The sequence below is a fragment of the Lissotriton helveticus genome, chromosome 11 (genome assembly GCF_964261635.1).
Source record: "Lissotriton helveticus chromosome 11, aLisHel1.1, whole genome shotgun sequence".
In the NCBI taxonomy this organism is placed as follows: Eukaryota; Metazoa; Chordata; class Amphibia; order Caudata; family Salamandridae; genus Lissotriton; species Lissotriton helveticus.
Window position 1 is genome coordinate 983,765,535 of NC_136072.1, and position 24,516 is coordinate 983,790,050.

The 24,516-nt window shown below is 43.4% G+C and overlaps 1 protein-coding gene across 2 annotated transcripts in view; it reads right to left on the reverse strand.

Moving 5' to 3' along the window:
• SGSM1 (small G protein signaling modulator 1) overlaps positions 1-24,516 on the reverse strand; it is a 1,153,128-nt gene that overhangs the window by 36,002 nt on the left and 1,092,610 nt on the right. For both annotated transcript variants that reach the window (XM_078667338.1, XM_078667339.1), the window contains 2 exons: positions 11,587-11,683; positions 10,576-10,743 (listed from right to left, as the gene is read on the reverse strand). In XM_078667338.1, the coding sequence (XP_078523464.1) occupies positions 10,576-10,743; positions 11,587-11,683 (265 nt within the window). The remainder of the gene's footprint in view (positions 1-10,575; positions 10,744-11,586; positions 11,684-24,516) is intronic.

Consider the following 24,516-nt stretch of genomic DNA (forward strand, 5'->3'; position numbering starts at 1 on the left):
AAAGCTCTGAGCTGGGAAAAATTAATCTTCAGCCCAGGGGCAATGGGATCGTACGAGAAGTCCAGCCAAACACTGCCAAGGGTTCCAAGATTTCAGGAATAGCAGAGGCCAACAGCAGGGCCCAGGGCAGGTCTAGTTGGAACTGGTCAGCTGGGAATCTGCAGGAAAGGACTCTTGTAGCTTGCTGCATCTGTGCAGCTTGAACAAGAATATGACTATTGGAGTCTACTTTCTTGTGCTGGGTACAAGAGGGAGCAGGACCAGTCCTTCAAGACGTCTCTAAGGTCTCAGACCACAGGCTGTCCTCTTAGGATATTCCTAAGGATCAGCAGTATTCTGAAGAGGGTGCCAGGGGATGTCACATTTACACCTTTGGCTTGTTCGAGGGGTGAATCCTGGCCCCTCCCTACCCAATGGGGTAAAAGATCCCAGGGGTAACCCTACCCAATTTTCCAGCAGTTCCAGTCTGCCCTACTGCAAACAATCTCACAGTGCTTCCCACTCTTAAACTCCAAAATTGTGAAACCCTTCCCCCGTTGTACAGGCCCTGTGTGCCCACATACAGGTAGGGCCAGAGTAATGAGCAGCCCCTCCTCTGTGGTCACTCCAATCCAGTTTTGGTGGAACCTCTCCTCCCACTGGAATTGGTGCCTGCCTGACTGGGGGAACTAAAGAAGGGGTCTGTGCAGGTGTGTGGCATCTGCCTGTGACAGGGAAGACCCCTTTGAAGAAAATTAAGTTCCTGGGCACAGACCAAAGGGTCCTCCTGCTAAAGGAACAAAAACACTTGCTCGCACCCAGGCATTTGTCCCTGCTCTGTGAGCAGTTTTCATACCTCATTTAGGGGCATATGTAGGTAGCCGTTTGCGATTCGCAAACGCCGAAATTTGGCGAATTTCGGCGTTTGCAAATCGCAAACGGCATTTTGCTATGTAGGTGCATATTAGCAAAATAATGAATCGCAAAAATTGCGATTCCTTATTTTGCTCAAGCATTTAAGGAATCGCAATTTTGCGATTCCTTAAATGCTATGTAGGAGTCAATTAAAAAATGTGATTCAGGCTTAAGGAATCGCAAAATACCACCTACTCCAAGTAGATGGTATTTTGCGATTTCCTTTAAAAATGCATTTAAAAAAAAAAATCAAAGTGCCATGTGGCGCACAGACATGCCCTTAGGGCATGTCTGTGCGCCACATGTACTTACAGGCACATTCCAGTAAGTACATGTGTGCGCCACATGTACTCACCGGCACATTCCAGGGGTGCAACAGGTGTCCTTTGGACACCCTGGCACCCTTGGATGTGCGATTCTCAAATTGCGATTTTCTCATAGAAAATCGCAATTTGAGAATGTATCCCCCTTCATTCCTATGGGTCTCTACGCCCATAGAAATGAATGGGACACTCATTCCTTAATTGCGATTCGCAATTTGCTAATCGCAATTAAGGAATATTAGGTCATCGCAAAAAATGGAGAATTATTACCTACATTCCATTTTGCGATTCTCAAATAGTGATTCCTTAAAAATCGCTATTTCAGAATCGCAAAATGGAGATTACCTACATATGCCCCTTGTTGCCCTTCAGCAGCTGGAAGTTGAAGGCGCAAATAAATTAGCCTATACGATTTTCAGACAGGGAAAATAGTTACTTTTCGGAAAATACTTACCAAAATTTAGACTCTATTAGATTGGGCTTTTGATAAATATTAAAAAGAATTGTTGAATTCAGTTTCTAGCTGATCCCTACCCTAAGACCCCCATACCAGTATTTAATATTTCTTCCTACTATTTCTCTGTGGGCCAGCCAACCTTTCCAAGGTAAAAACAGCTTTTTAGTGCTAGTACCTGTAGAGACAAGTTAACATTACATTGCTACATGCCCTACTTTTAAATTCCTTGCACACTGCCTTGTGGACTGGAAGTCCTACTTAGAGTTGACTTATTAATATTTAAAAAGAAGAATTAGACCTATCAAAGTGGCTTATATTGACAGGTTGAATTGCAACTTTTACAGTGCTTCAACCAGACTACAATGGTAGGTCTGAAGATATTTTTGTGCTGCCAGAGTAGTGGATGGCAGAACTGCAGTCCACTTTCGGCATTTAACTTCCAGGGCCGGAGTATACATTGCACCCTATATAAGGGACTTATAAGCAAGTCAAATTTGCCAAATTAGGAGTATACCAAGTCAACAATGTTACAAGGTGGAGCACAGGTACTCCATTAATGATAAAAAGGGATAGGATGCGAGAATTCTAAAGCTTGCAAAAGCAGACAGGGCGAATATCTGGAATTACACCACACAAACGAAGGTCATTTCCTACAGAGTCGAATTGTGTACCCTTTTGTGGAATCACCAGTATTAAATCTACTGATGGGCCTCCCTGCTTGCTTCTCTGGAACGAGGCATACTTGGAGAGTTCATCACTTGCATCCTGAACTTTAGGAACAAGGATGCTATTGTGCAAGCAGAATGAGTTAAGGGTCCCTTACAACAATAATAAAAAGCATCCTTTCCATATTTAGGCGGTTTGGAGAATACTTGTGCTCTAATCTTAAATGGCATAAGTCTGTGCTATATCCATGATCAGCCTGGGACCAAACTGCAGGATACACTGCTACTTTTCGTTTTCAAACATATGGATTCAATGCCTGGGAATATATCACAAAAGGAGTGTAGATGACTTCCACTAATACAACTTGTATAGGATCCTATCAGATTTACAGAGAGGTGCCCATCATTGGAGGTTGTTGCCCCTCACTACTGGACTATCACTCTAAATAAAATGGAATTACTACCCTGTTTACTACATATGCTGCAAAATACATGCATTGGGTTTCTTTCTTTCACAGCTTTTAATGCTTTAATCTGTACAGTGTTATAGGATGGGGGCTCTAAGTGGAGTAAGTAAACTGACTAGAGGAGTGCCCGATGGAGGAATACCTCTTTCAGACTTACAAAAGAACTTCTGAGTAACCCATCTAATGGTAATAAATGATTTGCCCTTTGCACCCAAAGAGGAACCATTGATGAGAACAGACATGCAATAGGAGAAGCAGGATACCAGGATGCACTTTATAAGGGAGGGAGACAAGGGGGCTTGACAACACACAGCCATGGCGATTGGACATGGATAGCGGCTATCAGAAGGTTTGGATACATTGACTAGTTACACCTTCTTCTGGAAGACACACAAATGGAGTGAAATAAATGCGTTCCTTGGGTTCTTTGCTTGGGATATATTAGACATCGCTACACTGGGAGATGTCTGAGGGCCTAAGGGATTGAAGACTTTCGCATAGATGGTTGAGCTGTTCATCCTTAAGCCTAAGCAGTTATTCAAATATCTGAGAGCTTGTGCAAAAAGGGATGCCTAGATAACTGACGGAGCCCCAAAATAAGTCAGGGATTTTTCAGAATAGCTGGTCTGAACAGCGGACTCCTTGAAAAAATATTATTAACAATTCCCTTCATAAACTAAAGAAAAAGTGGATGACGACCTGATTGAAATGGATTGGGAAGACATTCTACAGTACCTAAGAGAGGCAGTGATTCAAACAGATTTAATGCTCGTCCAATTAAAAGTGGTTCTATTATATATGGACTAGTTTGAAAAAGATGGGAAAATGGAGTCTGAAGCTGGTCTTAAAATGATGGGCAGGTGGGAGACTTCTTTCATAGTGTGCCCTAAAGTGACGAAATACTGGCAAGATATTGTTCAATGCCTGAATAATTAACTAGTACTAGTGTTACGACCAAAGGCCAAACTTGCACTGATGGCCATATGGGGAGAAACCACTCAAAATACAATAAACTACATCATAACCTGGGGCTCGTGGTTGCATGACATGATAAAAACCTTGGAGAAGAGATCACTCTGAGACGTCAGCATTAATGCCCTGGTGGTCAAACAAACTGCTGTGTGGTAGTGGAAAGATTTCTGTATAAAGGTGTAGGATATCGATGCCCTAAAAGTAGAACAAAATATAGGGTCCCTAAAGGGAGCACTGTGGAGATTAACACACTAGCAGATGTATTGATATGATGAACGACTGCCCAACTGGTTCTTGAGAGGGTTCCCATGCTGCATCTTTTTAATTCCAAACTCAGGATCCTTTTTTAATAAGTTACCAATAACGGCAGATATTGACACTGAGATATACTTGCATCACTTAATGATGATTTTTGTGAGATTTTCTTTTAAAATAGAAATGTAATGAGGCAGCGATATGTAAGCTATTGGAAAACATATCTAGCCCTAATGTATGCCATCTGATGTATGAGAAATCTGATTTTGAAACAAATGCACTTAACTAATCCCTATTCTTTTTAATACAGATAGTTTGATGAGCTGAAAATTTGAATTTATCTTCCAAATAAAACAAAACAAATACTGAAGAGTGAATTGGATTTTTTATAAAAAGAATAATAAAGAATAATTTACTTAAATTGCCAATTAAAATACCACACGGCAAATTTATTGATACCAACCAAGGACACATGTATAAGTAAATTATACATAGGGCGTATTACTTTATATATGATGAGGGGGCAGTCTACCAGTTTAGTAATATTTTCTTATGACTAGACGAAGGCAATGAGGTACAGTGAACCTTGATTTTGGTGGTTTTTGTATACTGCATGTTGAAATGCAAATAAAATGGGTTTAAACAATGATGGCATACTGTATCACTGTTTTTTAGGCCAGGCCTACAGTTATGGCATACTGTATTACTGTTTTTTAGGCCAGGCTTACAGACTGCTTTAGTTGCCTCACACGCCTAATGTAATTAAAAACATTCATTCTTAAAAATAAACACACACAGAGGGCCAGGGTCTGTGGGTCAGCACTCTACATGCATTAGTCTGTTAAAACCTTCTTTTACACTTTGCTTCTGTCTACTAAAGCATGCAATATAAGAAATATGGTCAGCCCATGTTGGCCATTAGTTAACTTTCATGGTGAGTGATGAATTATTTAATGATCACATGTGCTCATGCACTTAAAAGGAAGTGCACCTGGGTGACATTGCTGATGTGCCAATAGTTTTAAAGGCCTCCAGTGTTATTCTTTTTCAATTTTTTAAACCAATAATTGTTTGTTTAACCTATGCCTACAATGTAAAGTAATTTATAGACATTAGTACCTGTGCTTTGCTCCAATAGGAATCATATTTTCCTCTTGCAGGTATTAAAAGTTAAAAAGATTTCCATACAAGCTCTTAGTACACCTGCCTGCTAGGAAGCACCCAAACTGTTCTATTAAAATTATACATGAAAATTCATTTTTATTTCATTGTATTTTTTAGAAAGCATATAGGTGCCACGTTTAGGCAGTGACAGATTTTTTATTAATTTGTATTTTATATTTTAAGAACACGTTTCCAAAGTAAAAAAATAACCAATGCACCAGCTAGCCAATACCAGATCTCTGGGATTTTATAGGTGGCATGTGAACTAGTCACTCTGTTTGACCCAAGTGAAATTGGTTGACCAATCCTAAAACAGAAGATTCATATGGCCTTTAGATGGACTCCTCATCGAATTCTACAAAATATATATGGACCTCTTAGCCCCCATCCTTAAGGAAGTGTATGAGGATGCCCTTGACGCTGGCATACTCCCCCCTCCATGAGGGAAGCTCTCATCACCTCTCTACTTAAACCTGAGAAACCAGCCATGTATTGCAACTACTACAGGCTGCTGTCTCTTATCAACTGCAATACCAAAATGTTAGCTAAAATTATAGCCAACCGCTTAACCTTGTTAATGGAGATGTTGGTTCTCCCAGACCAGGCGGGCTTTATCCCGGGGCGTGCAACATCACACAACCTCCATACCCTCTTTTCTATCCTACATAACCGTTGATCCCCAATTGCCTTTGGCGGCGGTCTTCCTGGATACCACAAAGGCATTTGATTCAGTTGAGTGGGATTACCTCTCGGGAATCCTACAGCGAATGGGCTTCCCTCCACTGTTTCTCTCCTGGATCAGACTTTTATACCAACTCCCCACTGCCAAAGTTCTCAATGGCCACCAATCTGCTGCCTTCCCCATTACCAGAGGCACGAGACAGGGGTGCCCACTCTCCACCGTTGCTCTTTGCCATAGCTGTAGAGCCCTTGGGGGCAAACTTACGCCATCATCATCAGGATAAGGCACTGCGTTGCCAACTACGCCAAATATTGCTTTAGCTTTATGCGGATGATATTATTCTGTATGTCAGGGATCCGCAGGAAAACATAAACCCGCTCTTGCGTGAATTCATTGTATTTGGGAAACTCTCTGAGATACAAATAAACTGGAGTAAGTCGCAAATATTCTCACTCACTCCTGCGGCTCAGTAGTTTCCCCTAGATTTCCCGCTGGAGTGCTGTCACTCGGATATGTGGTATCTGCATCACCAGAGATAGGGAGGAACTGATGCGCCTCAACTATTGTACTGCCCTAGATCGCATTACAGATAGCATTACCCGTTGGATAGCCGTGCCTCTGTCTCTATTGGGTTGCGCTTCCTTGATCAAAATGGTGGTTCTCCCTCAACTTTTGTATTTGTCTCTCAATATCCCCTATCACCCCGGAAGGCATTTTTTTAAGGCGCTGCGCTCTGAGATGATCAGGTTAGTATGGGGAGGCAAGCAACCACGGCTGCAATGGAACATACTCACCAGGCCTCACTCTCTGGGGGCGATTCGACGTCCCGAATTTTGAACTCTACTACATATGCGCACAAGCGCACTACGCTTATTACTGGGTCCACCCCCCGCTATATGCCGCAGGTCGCTGTGGAGCAATGGTTGGCTGATCCTACACCTCTAGATGGCGCACTATACAAAGCCCCCCAATCACCGGATGAGGCACCCACTACGATCTCCTGCACGATCGCAGCCTGGAACCGCATCTTGGCTCTACTGCAGTGCCCCATTCTTTACTCGCCACTGCTCCCACTATCATACCATCCTCGTATGCAACTGCTCCAGGAGGGGGGATTTCACAGGCTTTTAGCGCGGACCCACTCCGAAACATGGGGTGAACTCTATAGCAACTTACAATTTCAGACACTAGATCAAATAATCCCTGAAGGGCAGCCATCTTCCCTGGATGTATTCCTTTACGCGAGGCTCCGCCAAGGCATGCGATCTATTACCCCAGACTTTCCCCAAGAGCCTCCCCCGTTGTTACCATTGCACCAGATGCTCAGCGCAGCTTCTCCAAGTCATATGGTATCCACACTATACCACACCATACGCACGCTCCAGACTGCATCACCTTGCCCCTCTTGTGCGCACTGGGACTCAGAGCTAGGACACGCGCTTACCAATGAACAGTGGGCATACTGCGACCTGCAAACACAACAAATCTCAGCAAGCATCAGATTGCGTATTACGCACTTAAATTCCGGCTTTGTCTCTATTACACCCCTGTCAAAATGTATAAGTACAAATTGAGCGACCCGGACCACTGTGATAGATGCAGGGCACCAGGGGTCGATTTTCTTCACTTGGCTTGGGGTGCCCGGGGGTAGGTGTATACTGGGAACAGGTTTTTACTGCCCTAGACCAGATGACTATGCTTTCATTGGAACGTACTCCGCTGGTCGCCTTTTGGGTTACACTGCATGTATTGCTAAGTCGTACCGCCGCTACCCCGCCACTGCCTTGTTAATGGCTAAACGCTGCGTGGCCTGCAGATGGGGCAGGGGGCGAGCGCCAAAATTCAAGGATTGGTTCACTGACCTGATATACTGTCAAGAGCAATTGACTACCTATGCAGAATTGCTCTCCCTGGCTTCACGTCCCAGGGACATCTGGGATCCCCTCAGAACTTATCTTCTCGCATGCCTAGCAGCCACCCCTGAGGCCATTACAGAGATGCAGGAAGTTTAGTGCTAGCACTATGCAATGCTCATCTGCACCGCAGTCTATACATCCTACATCACCTTTCCCTCTCTACTTCCCCATCCTCTCCCGGTGCTCTGGGAAACACACTTCGCAGGTCTTGCTCTGGTAATCCTGGTGCCGTTGTTTTAACAAACACTATAACCCACCCTCATGATGCATGTCTGACTGGAAATCAAGACCTGTTTTATTAGAGATGTAGGCCCTGTTCTACTGTTTTTTTACGAGCATGGACGCAAGTATCGCAAAGACATTATGAACTCTGTGAACGCATTCCTACGTCTTGTACAGCTGTCAAGAGGAAAGTATGACATTTGCATATTGACCAAAATGTGTGTTTTTACACGATAAAAGCTATAACTGTATGATTTCATGTTAACAAAAATCCAATAAAAACAGTTAAAAATGTTTTTTCATATGGCCTATTTTTCCGAGCTGTCTACCAAAGGATTAATTTCTACCTGTTCTATATTCTTGAAATGATACCATTCACCAGCTTCTTTTGTTTTGGGTTTTTTTGTTTTTGAAAGAGCATTGCAACTGAAAGGAGATCTGTGAGTGATATGTCTAACGTATACTTTTGTTGTGAGAATGTGGTCTTTACGATTGGAAGATTTTCATTATTAAGGATCCAGCATGAAATTTGTTCATCCACATGGGTTGCTGAACTAATCTTCTGTTTCAGACCCAAACCCCAAAAAATGGTTTAGGAGTCACTTGATCTTAGGGTCCCTAATCTCCATATAAACATGCATAATGAAGGTGTAAGTGTTGTCATTGGATACCAATTGAATCTGATCAATATCAGCTCACAAGGATTAATAGAAAGCTTTTTTTTTTAAGTAAGTGTTACCTTTTTAGTGTAAGGTGATCTAGAAAGCATCTATTTCCACGAAGGAGTGCCTGTTTTGAACCAGTCAGGGAGTACAGCAATGCTGTTTGAATGCGGAGAGGTTAATTCACACACTGAAAGTAAGATGCAGTCCCCTCTTGCCACCCTAGGAATTCGCCTAATGTTCTAGTGAAGGTGTTAAGCAAGCAGCATCTCTTAAGTGTTTGAATATTGCAAATGAAGACCTTTATACATAAAAATTGAGCAAATTCGGAGCAATGTTGTGGGTTAGTTTTCAATGCTGCCTTTGTACAGCTGCTATTTAAAATAGTTACACATAATTTGGGTTTGACATCAATTAACTGAAATTAAAAGGAATCACCATTGGTTTCTACAAACGGTCTTTTTTACGCTTTCACTTAATTTTCAATAAACCTGGAGTCTGCCCTTGCTTCTGCTCTTTCAATGAAAGAGAATGAATGAAGATTTAAAGCAACACTCAACTGCGTACCTGAACTTTTTGCTTTGCTAGTGTAACATTTTTTACTACATAATAAAAGTAATAACTTATTTTTCACACAGCGTATAGGATGCTGTGTTGGAATGTCGAAGTTATGCAAGGGTAAATACGTGTGTGTGTGTGTGTGTGTGTGTGTGCGCGTGTGTGTGAAAAAATACATTTTGTACTTACTGGATCTTTTTCTAAATGTGTAGCCTTTACTAGCATATACAGTGCCAATGATTTCGAAGGCAAGCAAAATATTTTGTCGGATTTTCTTTTCCCCTAAATAGTCAACCAAAGTTCAAGAATATTTCAGGGCGGGATGGGGTAAACAGAGCAACCTGATTTCACCTAGATATATAGATTACTGTTAAAAATGGAAACTTGAGTTATGAAATTTGAAACACTAAATTGATACCAAAGGCGAAGAGAAGGAAGAATTGGTATATGCTTCAGCCATGAATGGTTATTTAAAATCAGATTCAGTTTGTCATGCAGTCACATCACAGAGTATAGAGACAGACTAGAATGATCACGTCATCCTGCACAATTGATCAATACAAATGATTGTCAATTTATGAGCTATGAAAGGATCTAACTCTTGACATCTATAAGTCTTTGTGCGCAGGATAAAGAATACTGCTGCATGAGCTCAACTAGTTGCGCTTCTAGTCTCCTGGTTGCGTGAACCAGTGTGTCTCCCATGAGACTTGGAGGGGATGTTGTCTGCACTCTCATGCCACTGACTGATTATTCTTTGAAATTATGCACTTGTTAAGGGTTGTTACTGATGCTTTTGTGATAGTGTGATTTCATTCAATTACTGCAATTATCAATTAATTTATATTTTAACTGCGGTGAATTGGGTGTGTCCGAAGTTTCTACATAGCTGCTCCCACTTGCCCTCATTCAAAAAAATATGTTTGGGTTAGGAGTTGATAGAACGCAGGGGGATGGAAGACTGAGATGGCTTTACAGGGATTCAAGGGTTTAACACGTTGAGCAGTCCTGCCAGCTATACATTTGACCCAGACTTGGTTTATTGGAAATTTGCCCATTCCCTGACACAGCTTGTTGACCTTCTTGGTGCTTCTTTCTCATACTCTATAAAACCACCTCAGTAGCACGTAGCATGTTACAAATGTAACATTAACAAATAAATGAAAACAAAACGTGGTACTGATATCCACAAATTATGACTTGCACTCATTAGATGTAATAAAAAGCAGTGTATGAACACAATGTATGCTCTGGTAAACTGCAAATGCATGTCCAAAGTTCTTCAATGGTCCATTAACATTTGTTACTATATCTTCTTCGTCTGAAATGAGGTCTTACCATTAAAGAATTTTATGATGTCTGTAAAATCCATGTTATTTTCTAGAATAATGTCTCGATAAACTTCCACCAGAGCCAGGGCTATAAAAAGGACGAAGTGGGAAGAAGAGACTTGTTTCGCAGACCAAATAGTCTCCCAGACTGAAAAAACGTCGTCATAAACAAGTTCTGTGGGAAGGAGAAAGAGAAACACAAAAATACAACCAGTTAGCATGACACTTTGGTATGACTTTTTTACTCTTTCCTAATGACATAGTAGACCCTTCTGTTGTAAAAACAAATGTTTTAACATGAATTCTAGAAAATACCTTAATATATGGTTTTACACCAAGCAGTTGACTTTTTTCTTTATGAAAACATTATTCAAACTCCTGACGAGTATGCCTAGTGCACACTAGATTGACTGTGATAGGACACCACTTGGTCAGAAATAGGGGCCCTGATTAACGAACATATTGACATATGTATGGCTGGAGTCAGGATCAGAGTACATTGTTGCTCAGATAAGACTGATTAATATGAGCACTCTTCTAGAAAGGCAGATTTTCATTAACTGTAAATATTTTGAAACCCAATACGTCCTGTCTGTCATTTGCTTACGTCTTCTCCCCCCAGAAAGGTGAAAATATTTCAGAACTGTAGCTGGCAATGTTTGTTAGAAATACTATAAATTTAATGTATGAATTAATCAATGTAGCATTCATTGCTAATGTGCATAGAGGAAGGTTACACTGTCGTTCTATTCTGAGAATTCACAATTAAATAAACATATCAGACGTTTTAAGAACTATTTTAGTTCAACAATATCACTACGGTCTTATTTGTTATTTTGACCCTATGCAGGCAACAATAATGAAGCTTGCCACCAAAGAATGGTTATTTCATATAGATTTTTCTATTAAGCTATTGGTATCTTTGTCAAACGTTGGAATCTGAAGGCGACTCTTTGATATAAATTAAATCTATGCTGACCAAGAGTAATTGAGCTACTATGTTACTAGCGGTACTTACCTCGTTTGAAGTCCAGAAGAAACCACCGATAACAGAAATAGAAATGAGTGTAGTCCCCATTTTGATGCATTAGTTCAAAGAGCTCTGAATCGAGAATCTATGGACAAAATACAAGGTTAGACGCAGAAATATTAGATCTAGGTGAAGTTTACTCTATTTTATATGCAACAATTAAATATTCAAACATTTTCATTTGAAAGAAGAAACTATTCATTTACATAATAATAATAGCCCTGTAAAATGGTGAAGCTGCCTTAATACTGGATTAGGCCTCAGGAGTTTATGATATGCCAGAGAAGTCACAGATGCCTCACTGACACTGACTCGTTTTGTTTACTTTCAAAAGAATGAGCTTTCATTTATCCTATAGGATCTCAGCACTCGAAGTATACCACAAATCATAGTTAATGTTCTAGAATTGATTTTTCATGTTTCTATCATCAGATGCAATGCTATTGTAATCGACCCTTTTTGGGGGCAAGTAATTGCGCAATAAGGCTCTGTTGCTCGAGCTTTGTTGTTATAAGATGAATCAATATATAGATAGTAGATATTAGGCAGAGAATAACTATCTTGAGGGTTTCTGATGTTTAACATAGTGCTACAGGTAAAAAGAGCCAGATCGATGGTGAGCTCTAAATACTGAACAAAACACTTTAAGGTCCCAAAGATTGATTGAAGGCCAGCTACAAGGAAGCGCAATATAGTCAAATCTTTACAAACCACACACAGATGGTCGGTATGATGGTGTACCAGCTGGAAGTGCTATACCATATTTAATGGAAATAATGTCCATATGTACGATGCTAAAGAGTGAAATTGCTCCACGAGTTTAAAGGCGCTATTTAAGAAAAAAATCACAAATAAGCTGAATGTCAATTATTGCACGTTTGCCCACCAAACCGACGTCGGAAGAATACATGAGCACAAAATAGTACGTCTATGTTTTTCATAGGTTATAGAGCATCTGCCACCTGTTTCCCATTGATGTGGTATGAATGATGTGAAACGCACTGCCCATCAAATCTTCCTTTTGGAATGATTTAAGAAAAGTCATATTGCATGTTGCCCAATGCCAGTAACCTGAAAGATATTTTACAAAGAAACCCTGGGTCCTCCACCTTGTCTGACCATATGTGTGAATACAGAATCCACCAAGAATTGCAAAAGTGCATTTTGAAACTGTCCCGAGAACTGCCCATGTATGGCGGTGCACAGTGTGAAACGCAGTAAATAAACTTCGAAGTTGCCATGTAACTGTGATGCTTCACACAGCCACTAACAAAACAATTTTAGCTAATGAAGTTGTGGTGAAGATTTCAATGTTCAGACTTAAGTCTCTTTTTTAGAAGTGGGAAATCTCCAGAGGGATGATACTGTAGCCGATGAGCTTTCCATGAGGCCGGATACCAATGTGGCGAAGGGCCGCTGAACAGGGTTTGCTGCTGCAGAGAAGAACTTAGTGGGAGCTGCCACAAAATCAGGCCGACTGGCGATGCACCTTGGGTGCATAGCCAAGCAGGTTGGTCCCAGTCTCCTCTCAGTTCTCAGAGCGGTATTTCCCAAATGTTTTGACTATCTAGGCACCTGTAGCACACCAGCAAGGTCTGGAACTGTAAGGGCACCACTTGTGTGGGGGAAGGGGGTAGGACACACTCAGCACACCTAGGCTAGGTCCAGGTGCAGCTTCAAGATGGTTGGTGACTTTTCTGTCCATGAGGTCTGATCAGGAGGCCAGCCAACTAGCCCTTGGAGTCACTCTGATAATCCTGGGTTCAGCTGTGGCACAAGACTCGAGCATCAGGGCAGGCCTCTGAGGGTTCACGACAGGCTACAGCAGAAAAGTAGTCCTTCCAGGTGCAGCAAATTAGTCTTCTGAAGTACACAGCAGGCCACAGTAGCAGCCAGTCCTCTGAGAGTTCTTCCGAAGGTCCAAAAAGTGAACAGAAGGGAGAGTCTGAAGGTCCTCCTATTCTTAGACTTGGCACTTTCTTTTAAGTATTAGAAACTTCTAGAGAAATCCCATTGAAGTGCTTGAAGTTTCTTGCTTCCCCTGCCCTGGCTCTTGGCTGTGTGCATGAACAATGCAGGGGTAAGAAATCCTTTCTGTAAAGGCAGGGCGCAGCCTATGCAGTTGCAATTGGGGCTGTGTCCAGCTCCGTCTCACCATCCTACCAGCGATGGCCCATCCAGGTACGCCTAATCCCTCTATTGTGTGGCTTGTCTGAGAGGAACAAACAAAGTTCAAATGCAACTACACCCAGTCATGTGACCAAGTAATCGGCTGCAGGCATCAAATAGGTATGGCAAGAAAATGCCACATTTCTCAAAATTGGATAACCAAAAAGTAAGAATACAGCACAAGTGCACTCAAATAATCTAATTTAAACCCATTAATCTAATCAGAAAGAACTTTAAAGTTCAAGTGTGCACCCTGTAGGGGGCTCTGTCAGTCGCATTAATACATAAGTTAACAAAATCAGCCCGGATACATGTCCGGGAACTCAAGGTGCACTACAAAAGAGTCACTTTATCCATAGTCATATTATGTCAATCATGAAACTAGTAATCATAGGCTCAAATATTTGACAAAAGTGCTCAAAACATCACTAAAAATTGCAAACGTAAATGGTGAACCAAAATCTGGTTGTATTCAGTCTTCAGCAGAATTTCTTCAGAAAGAGCGTAATGATGATTTTCTCAGCATGGTGAATCAGGTAACAGTGGTACTTTCATTTCCCAATGCATTTCGGGCAAAATTCTGCCCTTCGTTAGGGGTATCTACAACATTAATGATTACAATAAATATCATAGACATATCTTGCTCAAACTTAAATAAATAGTATTAAAGGTTATGGTGCTCATCCAGACAGACAGTCTTCAATTATAGGTCGTTAAGTGATGCAAGAACCTAATGAAATCTAATGGTACCTCTATGGGCTTTTCGGGAGCCCCGAGCTACGCCAACATCTTCATGTCCAAATTTAACACAGGGAGCCAAGGACACACATCTGGGCATACCCGGCCCACTAAGGATGCCCAGACATAGGTCCTGTGAACACTGTCACAGGAACCGAACTGTATCCGGCTGATGACCATATAACTATGTAATGAATAAAGAGCTATTTTCATCAATCATCGTCCGGGAGAAGGAAAGAGCTCCCTGCCAGATAACACGGGAGTGTAGAGGATGTGGCACAGTGGCCAGAGCTGCTGACTTGAGAGCTGGGGATGCTGGTTTGAGTCTCATCAGCGCAGCGCAACATCATGTGATTCTATACAAATCAGTTAATCTCGCAGGGTGATAAATTGTTATATAACTATGCTGCAATAGTAAAAGGTAAAACTTTATGATAATATAGTTCCACCAAAGTCAATGTTAACAGTATTTCAGCAGCAGGAAACTGATTAGAGAAGCAGATGAGGAACAAGCATTGGTACATGCAGGAAAATACGCTACAGCCAATAGAAATGGAGGAAAGGTAAGCGTCATGCACAGGAACCAATGAGAAGCCAGGAAAGAGATGAGGCGGGATTTAAGTTCTTTTTAAGTTTATATTGAAACAATAGATTTCTCAAACATAGCGCAAGTGCTGTGCAGGCGAAACCTAAACAAGTACAGGCGATTAAAACCTGTAGACGTAATCCAAGACAATACTTAAAAATTAATAAATAACTTCATCCTTACTCAAAATATACTGTTAATAAACATCAGATCAAAATAATAATGCCACAGTCCTCCAACATTCAAAACATAATACTTTTCCGTGCATTAATTACTTTCAAGATAAAAAGTGCAACATTAAAGAAGACCCCACTATTATGCAGGTCAAGCATACATTTGCTTGTACTTTTGAAGTAACCAGAACTTTCTAAAAATATCAAATCCCAGTTTCCTATAAAACATCTGTAAAAATACATTATTTACAACCTATACCAGGATTTAACAAACTATGCCAAAAGCTTTATGTTAGACCTGGCACCATTAGCATGGGTCTTTCCTGCATTTTTTTCCTTTGCCTTCTGTGTTTTTGCTATGTGTTGGACTCTATTTTGGTGGTCTATATACTTTGGGCACTGTGCCACTGCTGTTCAGTGCCAAAATGCAAGTGCTGCCTATTTGATTTACTATAAACACTAGGTTCCACCCTTCAGAGACTCAATGGAGGGTTTTTGATTCAGGGGTCATGTGCATTACCTACAATGGTTGGAAGCACATAGTGTTTCTTACATACCCCTCACACACCAAAAGGGCAACAATTTTCCGTAGTTTTTTTGCTTTCTTCCTCGTGTCACGTCTAACCCCCCCTCACTTTCCTCCCCACTCTCTTCCAAGGTCTTCCGTTTCCCCATTTGAGTTGGATACAGATATTCCTAATAATATCTAAGCGGGAATAGCTAAGAGGCCCTATCAGACCCACTACTTCTAGGCTCTAAAGGCTTAAAAAATACAAAACAAATGCTAGTAGTGAATTACTTAAATGGTAAAAGGCATAAGAGTGTTCGGTGCTAGATATAGGAGCCAATAGACGAAAGTTTGTAAGTCCCAAGCCCAAAATGACCAAAGAGCAAACCACCAGCAAGACAGTACCTTAGGCTTCGCCAACCAACATAGGTCCACAGCAAGGCGCGGGGCGAAAGGAAAATGGCCCAGCCCTGCCAGATCCTGTCAGTGACGGGCAAGGACGGGCCTGCCCTTGGCCGGGGCACATCTCGAGTCGCGGGTGGCGGTGTGCGTATTTAGGCATGTGTCAGCTCCTCCCCTTGTCAGCAGTGGGTTCTGAAGTCCCCCAGCAGCGAGGCAAAGTGGGGGCAGCGATCTTTGAATCCTGCGTTGCGAGTGGCGGTGCGCGCTTTTAGGCGCGTGTCAGCTCCTCCCCTTGTCCGCAGTGGGTTCTGGGTGCTAAAGTCCCCCAGCAGCAAGGCATAGTGCGGGCAGCGATCTTTGAATCCCGCGTGGCGGCGCGCACTTTTAGGCGCGTGTCAGCTCCTCCCCTTGTCAGCAGTGGGTTCTGGGTGCTGAAGTCAGCCAGCAGCGAGGCAGAGTGTGGGCAGCGATCTTTGAATCCCGATTCTGTCACAGGTAGACTTCCAATCGTGAAAACGAAATTTGCAGTAATTCACTATCAGGTCATGCCACACACATCACGGCATGTCCTACCTTTCACATACAATGCACCCTGCCCACAGGACTACCTTGGGCCTAACTTAGGAGTGACTAATATGTAGAAAAATGGAAGGCTATGTCCTGGCAAGTGTGTGCACTTGCCAAGACGACATGGCAGTCCCAGACTGCGCACAGGCTCTGCAATGGCAGGCCTGAGTTACATTTTACAGGCTGCTTCTGTGGGTGGCACAATCAGTGCTGCAGCCCACTAGCAGCATTTGATTTACAGGCCCTGGGCACACATAATACACTGTACTAGGGTCTGACTAGTAAATCAATTCAATTGTTTACTTTATTCGGTTTCAATTAGGAGAAAACCATAAAAGTACATACATATCATATTAATACATTTACCAATAGGAAAACATGAGTTATTTCTTAAAAGTACATTAGATAAAATACAAAATAGTTTAACGTTTTGATAAAAAACATTAAAAGAATGTACAGCAAAGGATTAAAGTGCAACAGTCTTCAGTTATAAATTAGTTATGTGACGGATACAAAATTTTAAAAACCTGGCTATATTTAAAGCTAGAAAATCAGACTCCAAAAGTTTTTGCCAACAATTGTGTCATGGACCGACTAGACACCCTTATTAATGAATGTGAGGTCATTTTAGAGTCATCTCCCCATAAACACGCTAATAACGTTAATAGCAGTAATAACTCTAGCCTAAAAGGGAATAGCAAGCACACTATTCCTGACATGTTTTGCAAGTCAGGGAAGAAACAAATACCAAATACATCCAAAGGGTGAAGGATCCCCGAGCTAGTCTACAGACTGTAACTGAGTTTGGGGAACTTTCTTTAGGCGAAGATCACGTAGCCCATACAGATCCAATAGTTATTTGTACAAATAGATTCCAACCACTTGGGGACTTGCAAAGGCAGAACAGGGACGAAGAGGATCCCCCAAGGCTTGAACAAATTCAATTGCCTCCAACTCCACATGAACAAGCTAATGTCCCAGGCTCACATATACAATGGCATACTATGTGTCAAGAAGTTATAACGCTGAGAACTGAAGTGCGGGCTATGAAGGGTACATCAGAGGAGATACTATCTATGGTTACATTTTTGGCATTTGAGGTAGAGCCACAGGGAAAGGGTGGCTCCCAGTGCGCCAGTGATCCAGAACCCTTTACAGGTACTATTTCTAAAGTTTCGGTGAGCCTCCCGGCCACTACGGGCTCTGTTGGCAATAAAGTAGTGAGAGGGGCAAAGTTACCTCAAAATTCAGCCTCAGCTATTAAGAGTTTGAGCATGGCAATCTCTACAATGGCAAGGCGCTCACCCCCCCTTGCAGTTAATAATAGCACTACTTCATACAGTCCATTAATGGGCATTGCGAACTATCCGCCGCTTGGTCGTAAATCCAATCCCTATGGGGGCTTATCGAACCTAGGACCTGATTTGGGGCCTAATAGAGAGTGTACACCTAACTCACCTAATCCTTTTAAAATTTATATAACAAAGCTATCCATTGGATAAGGCATGTTAGAGGTTGCTGTTCAGTAATTAGGGATGATATAATAGCCACACATAGGATTTCTTCCTCTAGACAGTCTTATGATTGTATTGAACTCACAATAAAAAGCACAGATCTTGTTGAGAATCTCTTCATGTTGGAGTTCCGCACTAGCCCCCCGGAGAATTCAAAAATTCAATTCAGACGTTCTCCACCTGGCTATGATACCAGGGCTACACTGAAACCACCCCGATTGCAGGGAGATTCCACTCTTGAGAACAATGATTGACTAGGGCCAAGAGAAACACTTAGTGTGCTTATTGGGCCTAGTATTACATTGACTAATGATGCACCTATTAAGCGGGCACCAATTGCTAAGAAGGTTCAGGTTCTATCTTTTCAAGCAGAAGGTGCTCTGCGAATGGTTACTTTACCAGCACAAAAAGATTTAGCGCTCCAGACCTTTGACCTACCATCATCCGTAAATAGGATCTTGAGCTGGAATATCGCAGGCCTTAGCACGAAGATGGGCTCTAAGGAGTGGCATGGATTCATAGAGGCATATGATATATGCCTCTTTCAAGAGACCTGGGCCGAATTACCCCAGTTCAAGGTCGGATATTTGAATTATTCTGTAGCGGCAACTATGGGAGCTAAAGGGAGGCCCTCTGGAGGATTGACTATATGGGTACGTCAAGAGCTTGAGGTTGATATTCAGGTTCTACCAACACAGAGCGAAGACATACAGGCCATTAGAGTGTCCATGCAAGGCCATTTAACAATAGACATATACAACATCTATGTCAGGGGAAAAAGAGGGAAAGGGTCGAGAGTCTAAGTGGCCCTCGAGGACCTCTTGGACATGCAATTAGATGTTTCAAACACACTAATAGCAGGGGACTTTAACACAACTTTTGAACCCCTTACCACGGAAGATGGTTCCTGGACAGAAGCAGAAGATATCGAATGGGGTGTTCCATCGCTGGAGTTAAGCCCCGTAAGGAGATTGACAGATGTGGTTATCCAATTAAACAATATTTGTATGGAACAGGGTTTAAGAGCCCTAAATGGGCGTACCAAGGCAGATAGACAAGGAGCCAGTACTTTCAACAATGGCTATCATGCTAGCAGAATAGATTATATTCTGGTGAGCCTGGGTCTATGGCACCTTGTGGTGGATATGATGGTCATAGACAGGCTCAAAAGTGACCACATTCCACTGTGTGGAACTTTGGACCTGAACTGTCAAATGAGGGTTCCCAAATTAGGGTAGGGCACCACCTAGGTGAGGTTGTTCCAACTAATGATCTAAGGCGGCTGAAGTGGGTAAAGTTAGTAGAGTCGCCGGCCTTTCTAGATAATGTCATGCAGAGCATGGATTATGCGATAAATGATTTAGAGGTTAGTGTAGAGGAAAAAAATGATCTAGAAAATTCAATAGGTATACATAATACCTTTTTTAAACTCCTACGTTCCTACTTTTTTTAAGCAAGGGAAGAACTCAAAGGCACCTGCATTGAAGGAGGGGCAATGCTATAATGGAGATTGTCGGGTGGCACGTAAGGCCTTAGGGAAAGCCATTAAAGGGGGTGACCCCAAGAAGGTCCGGGAAGCCAAGTCATTTTATAAGGGCAGTCAGTCAAAAGCCAAGAAATTATGGGATGACAAAAGGACGCCTGTGCCGTGAAAAACCCGAAACAATTTTGGAACGTTTATAAATGGTCCAACGGGGGCCAGGCTGTAGCCCCCAAAATCACGTCTCCCAATCGGACTGGGTGAATTATTTTAAACCCCAATACGCATCAATCTTACCAAAAGGAGAGGGGGAAATTCCGAGTGCTCTATATCAGCACAAGACATTCACTAAGACCAAGGTAGAGACTGCACTTAAATCTGTATTGGCAGGAAAGGCACCAGGGCCAGATGGCATACCTGGGGATATCTTTTTATATGATAAAGACAGATGGTGCAGGTACATCCTGTCTGTTGTTGTCTAACGCCATTGCCCAAGGAGCCCTCGTACCCGATTCTTGGAAGAAAGCGGAGATCATACCTGTTTATAAGAAGGGGGACAAATCAAGACCAGGGAATTATAGGCCCATCAGCTGAATCGATTGTCTCCAGAAAATAATTAGGAGGCTTGTGCTTAATAGAGTGTAGGAATGGATTGAGGAATTTGAGGTCTTGTCCCCTCTGCAAGCTGGATTTGGCGCGCTCTTTAGCACCATTGACCAGGTGTTTCGATTTGTTTTGATACACTGGAAGATTGTGACATTAGGTAAGGGTAGCCTGTATGCCGCCTTCGTAGATCTCAGGGCAGCATTCAATCTTGTCCCCCGCACCAAGTTATGGCTAACCTTACGAGAGCTAGGGCTCCCATCTGAGCTCTTGACTCTGATTATTAGACTACACGAGGACAATAGCGCGCAAATTAGGTGGGGCGGGCAAGGTGAAGCTACTGAATCATTCCCAGTTGAAAGAGGTGTGAGATGCACAAGTTACTTACCTTCGGTAAACTACTGTTTCTTACAGATATATCGTTACTGAAGGTAAGTAACTTGTGCATCTGAAAGAAACAGGTTAGTATTAGATTCCTTACCTTTGAATAGATACCCCAGCAATACCAACCCCGGAGGTGGGTCTGCGAACCAATAATCACACCAGAAAGTCCTGGAGAAGGGAACGGCCGAAAAAGCCAAAACCAGTGTCAGGCGAGGTGTCTAGACCACTGGCCTCCCCTAGCGCCTCTGTCCAGTCCTCCATCTCCTGAAATTCATGGTCAAAGGATGGAGCCGATCAAAGAAGAAAAGTTCTTCGGCCGGCGCCGAATGCTGCGTCCGAGGGAAGGATCGGGGACTACGTCGTCCAGGGACGATGTCGGGGGCGACACCCTGGGGGTCGGCGCTGGCGGAGGGGTCGTGAGGTCGACCAGCGGCGACCCGGATCCGGACCCGGATCCAGTGGGGCCTTGTGGCGTCGGGACCGAAGTCGCCAACGTCGCCGGAGCCGAAGCACCCGACGGCCCCGGGGCCGAAGCTGCCGGCCCGCCAAGCCCCCAGTCGAGGCTGTGGGGCCGAAGGCATGCCGACAACCCTCGATGGAGGGAAGTCAGTCCTCATGGCCACGAGGAAGTCACGAATCTCCTCCGGCATCGCATTAAGCCAAGGGGCCGGCAGGTGTGGGGCTGGCTGCGACGCCTGCGACTCCAGCGGAGCCACGTGGGCGGTATCGCCCGAACCCCCAGCCGCATCGCGAAAGCGTCGGGGGGGAGTCAGAAGAGCGGTGTCGCTGCTTTGACTTCTTGTGCCTCTTACCTGAAGACTTGGAGCCCGACGAGTGGTGTCGACTCGACGAGCTGTGATGACTCTGGCCCCGCGACCTGTCCCTTGACCTCCTCCTGGACCGGAACCTCAAACGGCGCGGGGCTGACTTCCGGACCTCGAGGCGCTTACAGGACCGCTCCCGCCTAGCCTTCGACGTCAAGGCCCGGCAGTCGGGGCACGACTTGTCATCGTCGTCGAACCCCAAACAATGTAGCCACCATTGATGGGGGTCGGTAACCGACATCAGTCGGTCGCAGTCCGCACAGGGCTTGAACCCGGGCATCCCTACTGGCACCAATGGAGTCGTTCGACTCGAAAAACAGATCAAAAAATCGAAAAAGTTTAGTAAAAAAATGACTAAGGGTACCACTTTTCCGGATCGGCGCTTGCTGGCGAGGAAAAAAGAAGAGCTGACGTCAGCGCGCGAGGCGGCATCTAAGTACTCCGACGACGTCATCACGGCGCCTCACGGCGCAGACGACGGATGCGGAGCTGCGGACGACGCCTACCGACGCGCAGGGGTACTGCTACGCAAAACTTTCCGGAGCCAGTCTGACGCCTGGGGATATTCTAAGGTAAGGAATCTAATACTAACCTGTTTCTTTCAGATAAGGCTGTGTTATGGCTCCTACGCTATTCTCACTATATATCAATGGGATAGTTGATTACATGAATGCAATGCCGTCTGATGCCCCCACACTAGCTGGGGAAAAGTGCCTATATTGATGTTTGCCGATGACACATTGATCTTGTCCAAAACCCCTAGCGGGCTTCAGAGAGCCCTCAAAACCTTTGTGGGTTTTTGTTTGCAGCGGGGCTTGGAGATCAATGTATCAAAGACAAAGCTAATGGCATTTAATGCTCATAAGGCCTTTAAAGGGGGCATTTGTATGAGTAATAGGCCATTGGATTTGGTGAAGGAGTTCACCTATTTAGGGGGGACCTTCCAAGATAATATGAGGTGGGATCAATAGGTGGAATTAGCTTCCCTTAAACACAGGCAGATAAAAGGGATCCTGCACCATGAATATAATCTATCGTACACTAAGCCCATTAGCCCAGTTCTGGTGGGAATTTATAATTTGAAAGCCGTTAGTTCAGCCCTATGCGGCTCAGAACTTTGGGGATGTGAAAATCTTGCAACTCTAGCCACCTCGGAAAACAGGTTTCTAAGAAAAATTACTAGATTGCCACAGGGCACTCCCGCCAGTGCATTACAAATTGATTTAGGGATGAAACCGATCGCTGCTGTAGCCAAACTCCGTCCCATCCTTTACTGGAGGAGACTCTGGACCACACCAGGGCTCTCAGGCTATGCGAAAGGTTAACTAGAATTAATAAGGGCTGATGTTTCTCATCAAATTTAATGGCTTTGGGCAGTCAGAAACCTCTTATCCGATATAGGCCTGGCCTGGATGTGGGTGGATCCTGTAAACTCAAACTTTCCAACTAAGGATGTGTTGAAGGCCAAGCATTGGGAATGGTTATGGGGTAATAACACGAGGCAAAGTGAGTCTCTCACCCTCACAAGCCGATTCTTGGAACACAAAGCCACTCCGATGTTGGAAACTTATTGGGATCTAATCACAAAACCATTGGACCGGAAATTGTATTTTCAGTTCAGGGTGGGCTCACTTCCAGTGAGAATATTTACTGTAAAATGGTCCACTAACGTAGTAACTACTTGCCCGGGTTGCAGGTCCTGTAATGAATCCTTGTCCCATCTCCTTATTGTTTGTGCGGCTTACGCTGCCCCGCGTCGGGTCTGGCTGCTTCCAATTTGTAAGCTACTAGGCACTAGACGGGCAGCTGAAGCCGAACGCATTCTGCGGACTGACACATCACCACCTATGGCAATAGCCATGGCAAAATTCCTAGGGTGGGCATGGGTATTGAGGGCTCGCATTATATCCCAGAGTGAGATTAAATATTGAAGCAATTTGAACTATCCAGTTTATCATTGAGTAGTGTAGGGTTTGATAGCAAGTACCACTGGCTATGTCCCATAAATAATTAAATGTAAGAAGGATTAGTGAATTGCTTCTTGTATATATGAATGTGGTGTGTTTTGTATATATTTTAACCGTTCAAGGAAATTCTCTATGGAGATTTTATCTTTTTATTCCAAGTGAATTCAGCATACTTCCAGACACATAACTAGGAGCCCCTTAAGGGGGTCTGTCTTGGGATGCATATTTTTACTTTTTATCTATGAAATGTATAAATAAGGATATTGAAGTAGTCCTTTTCTTTTTACTGACTTAAAGTATGGTTCTCCTTCAACAGCTGTTTTAAATATTCAAATGTACTTTTGTAAATGTTTTTATGACTGCAAATTGTCGAATAAAGCTGTTGAAACTGAAAACTGAAACTGAAACTGAATAGACCTGGGCTGAATTTAGAGTAGGGGGAGGTGATTTCCTTTCACTTGAATGGGGCTGGTCTACCTTCAACAATGCTGTCTCCACCTCCTGCCAGGAAGCTGCACCAGTGAGGACAGAACTGGTTTTGGCTGGGTACAGACACTCTGTGCCTTCAGAGAACAAAGGATTTGTGTGTATAAAAAGAGAGGCCCAGACTCAAGACTTTTAGATCACATCTGGGAAATTAAGAGGAACCTTTGCCAAGGAGAAGAGAAGTAGAAGCTGAGAAGGAATACTGCCACTGTGCTGTTTGCTGTCTGGGGTTGGCCTGCAGTGGCTACTTGTTGCCAAGGAACTGTGAAAAGGACTTTTCTGCTTGCTTTGTCCCCTGCTTGAAGAAAAGATCTCCAAAGGCTTGAACGGAGTTTGCCCCATGTTCTCGACGTCTCAGGAACAGCAAAGACCTCAAAGTGTCTGTGGGCACTGTCTCTGATTGTCTCCACAGAAGGAAAGGTTACCCGACTCTGTCATCGAGTCAGTTGCAGGATTTCGTGTCCTGAGAGCAACACCTCGCTTTGCAACGCAACCCTGGTCTCACCGTCTCCGTCAA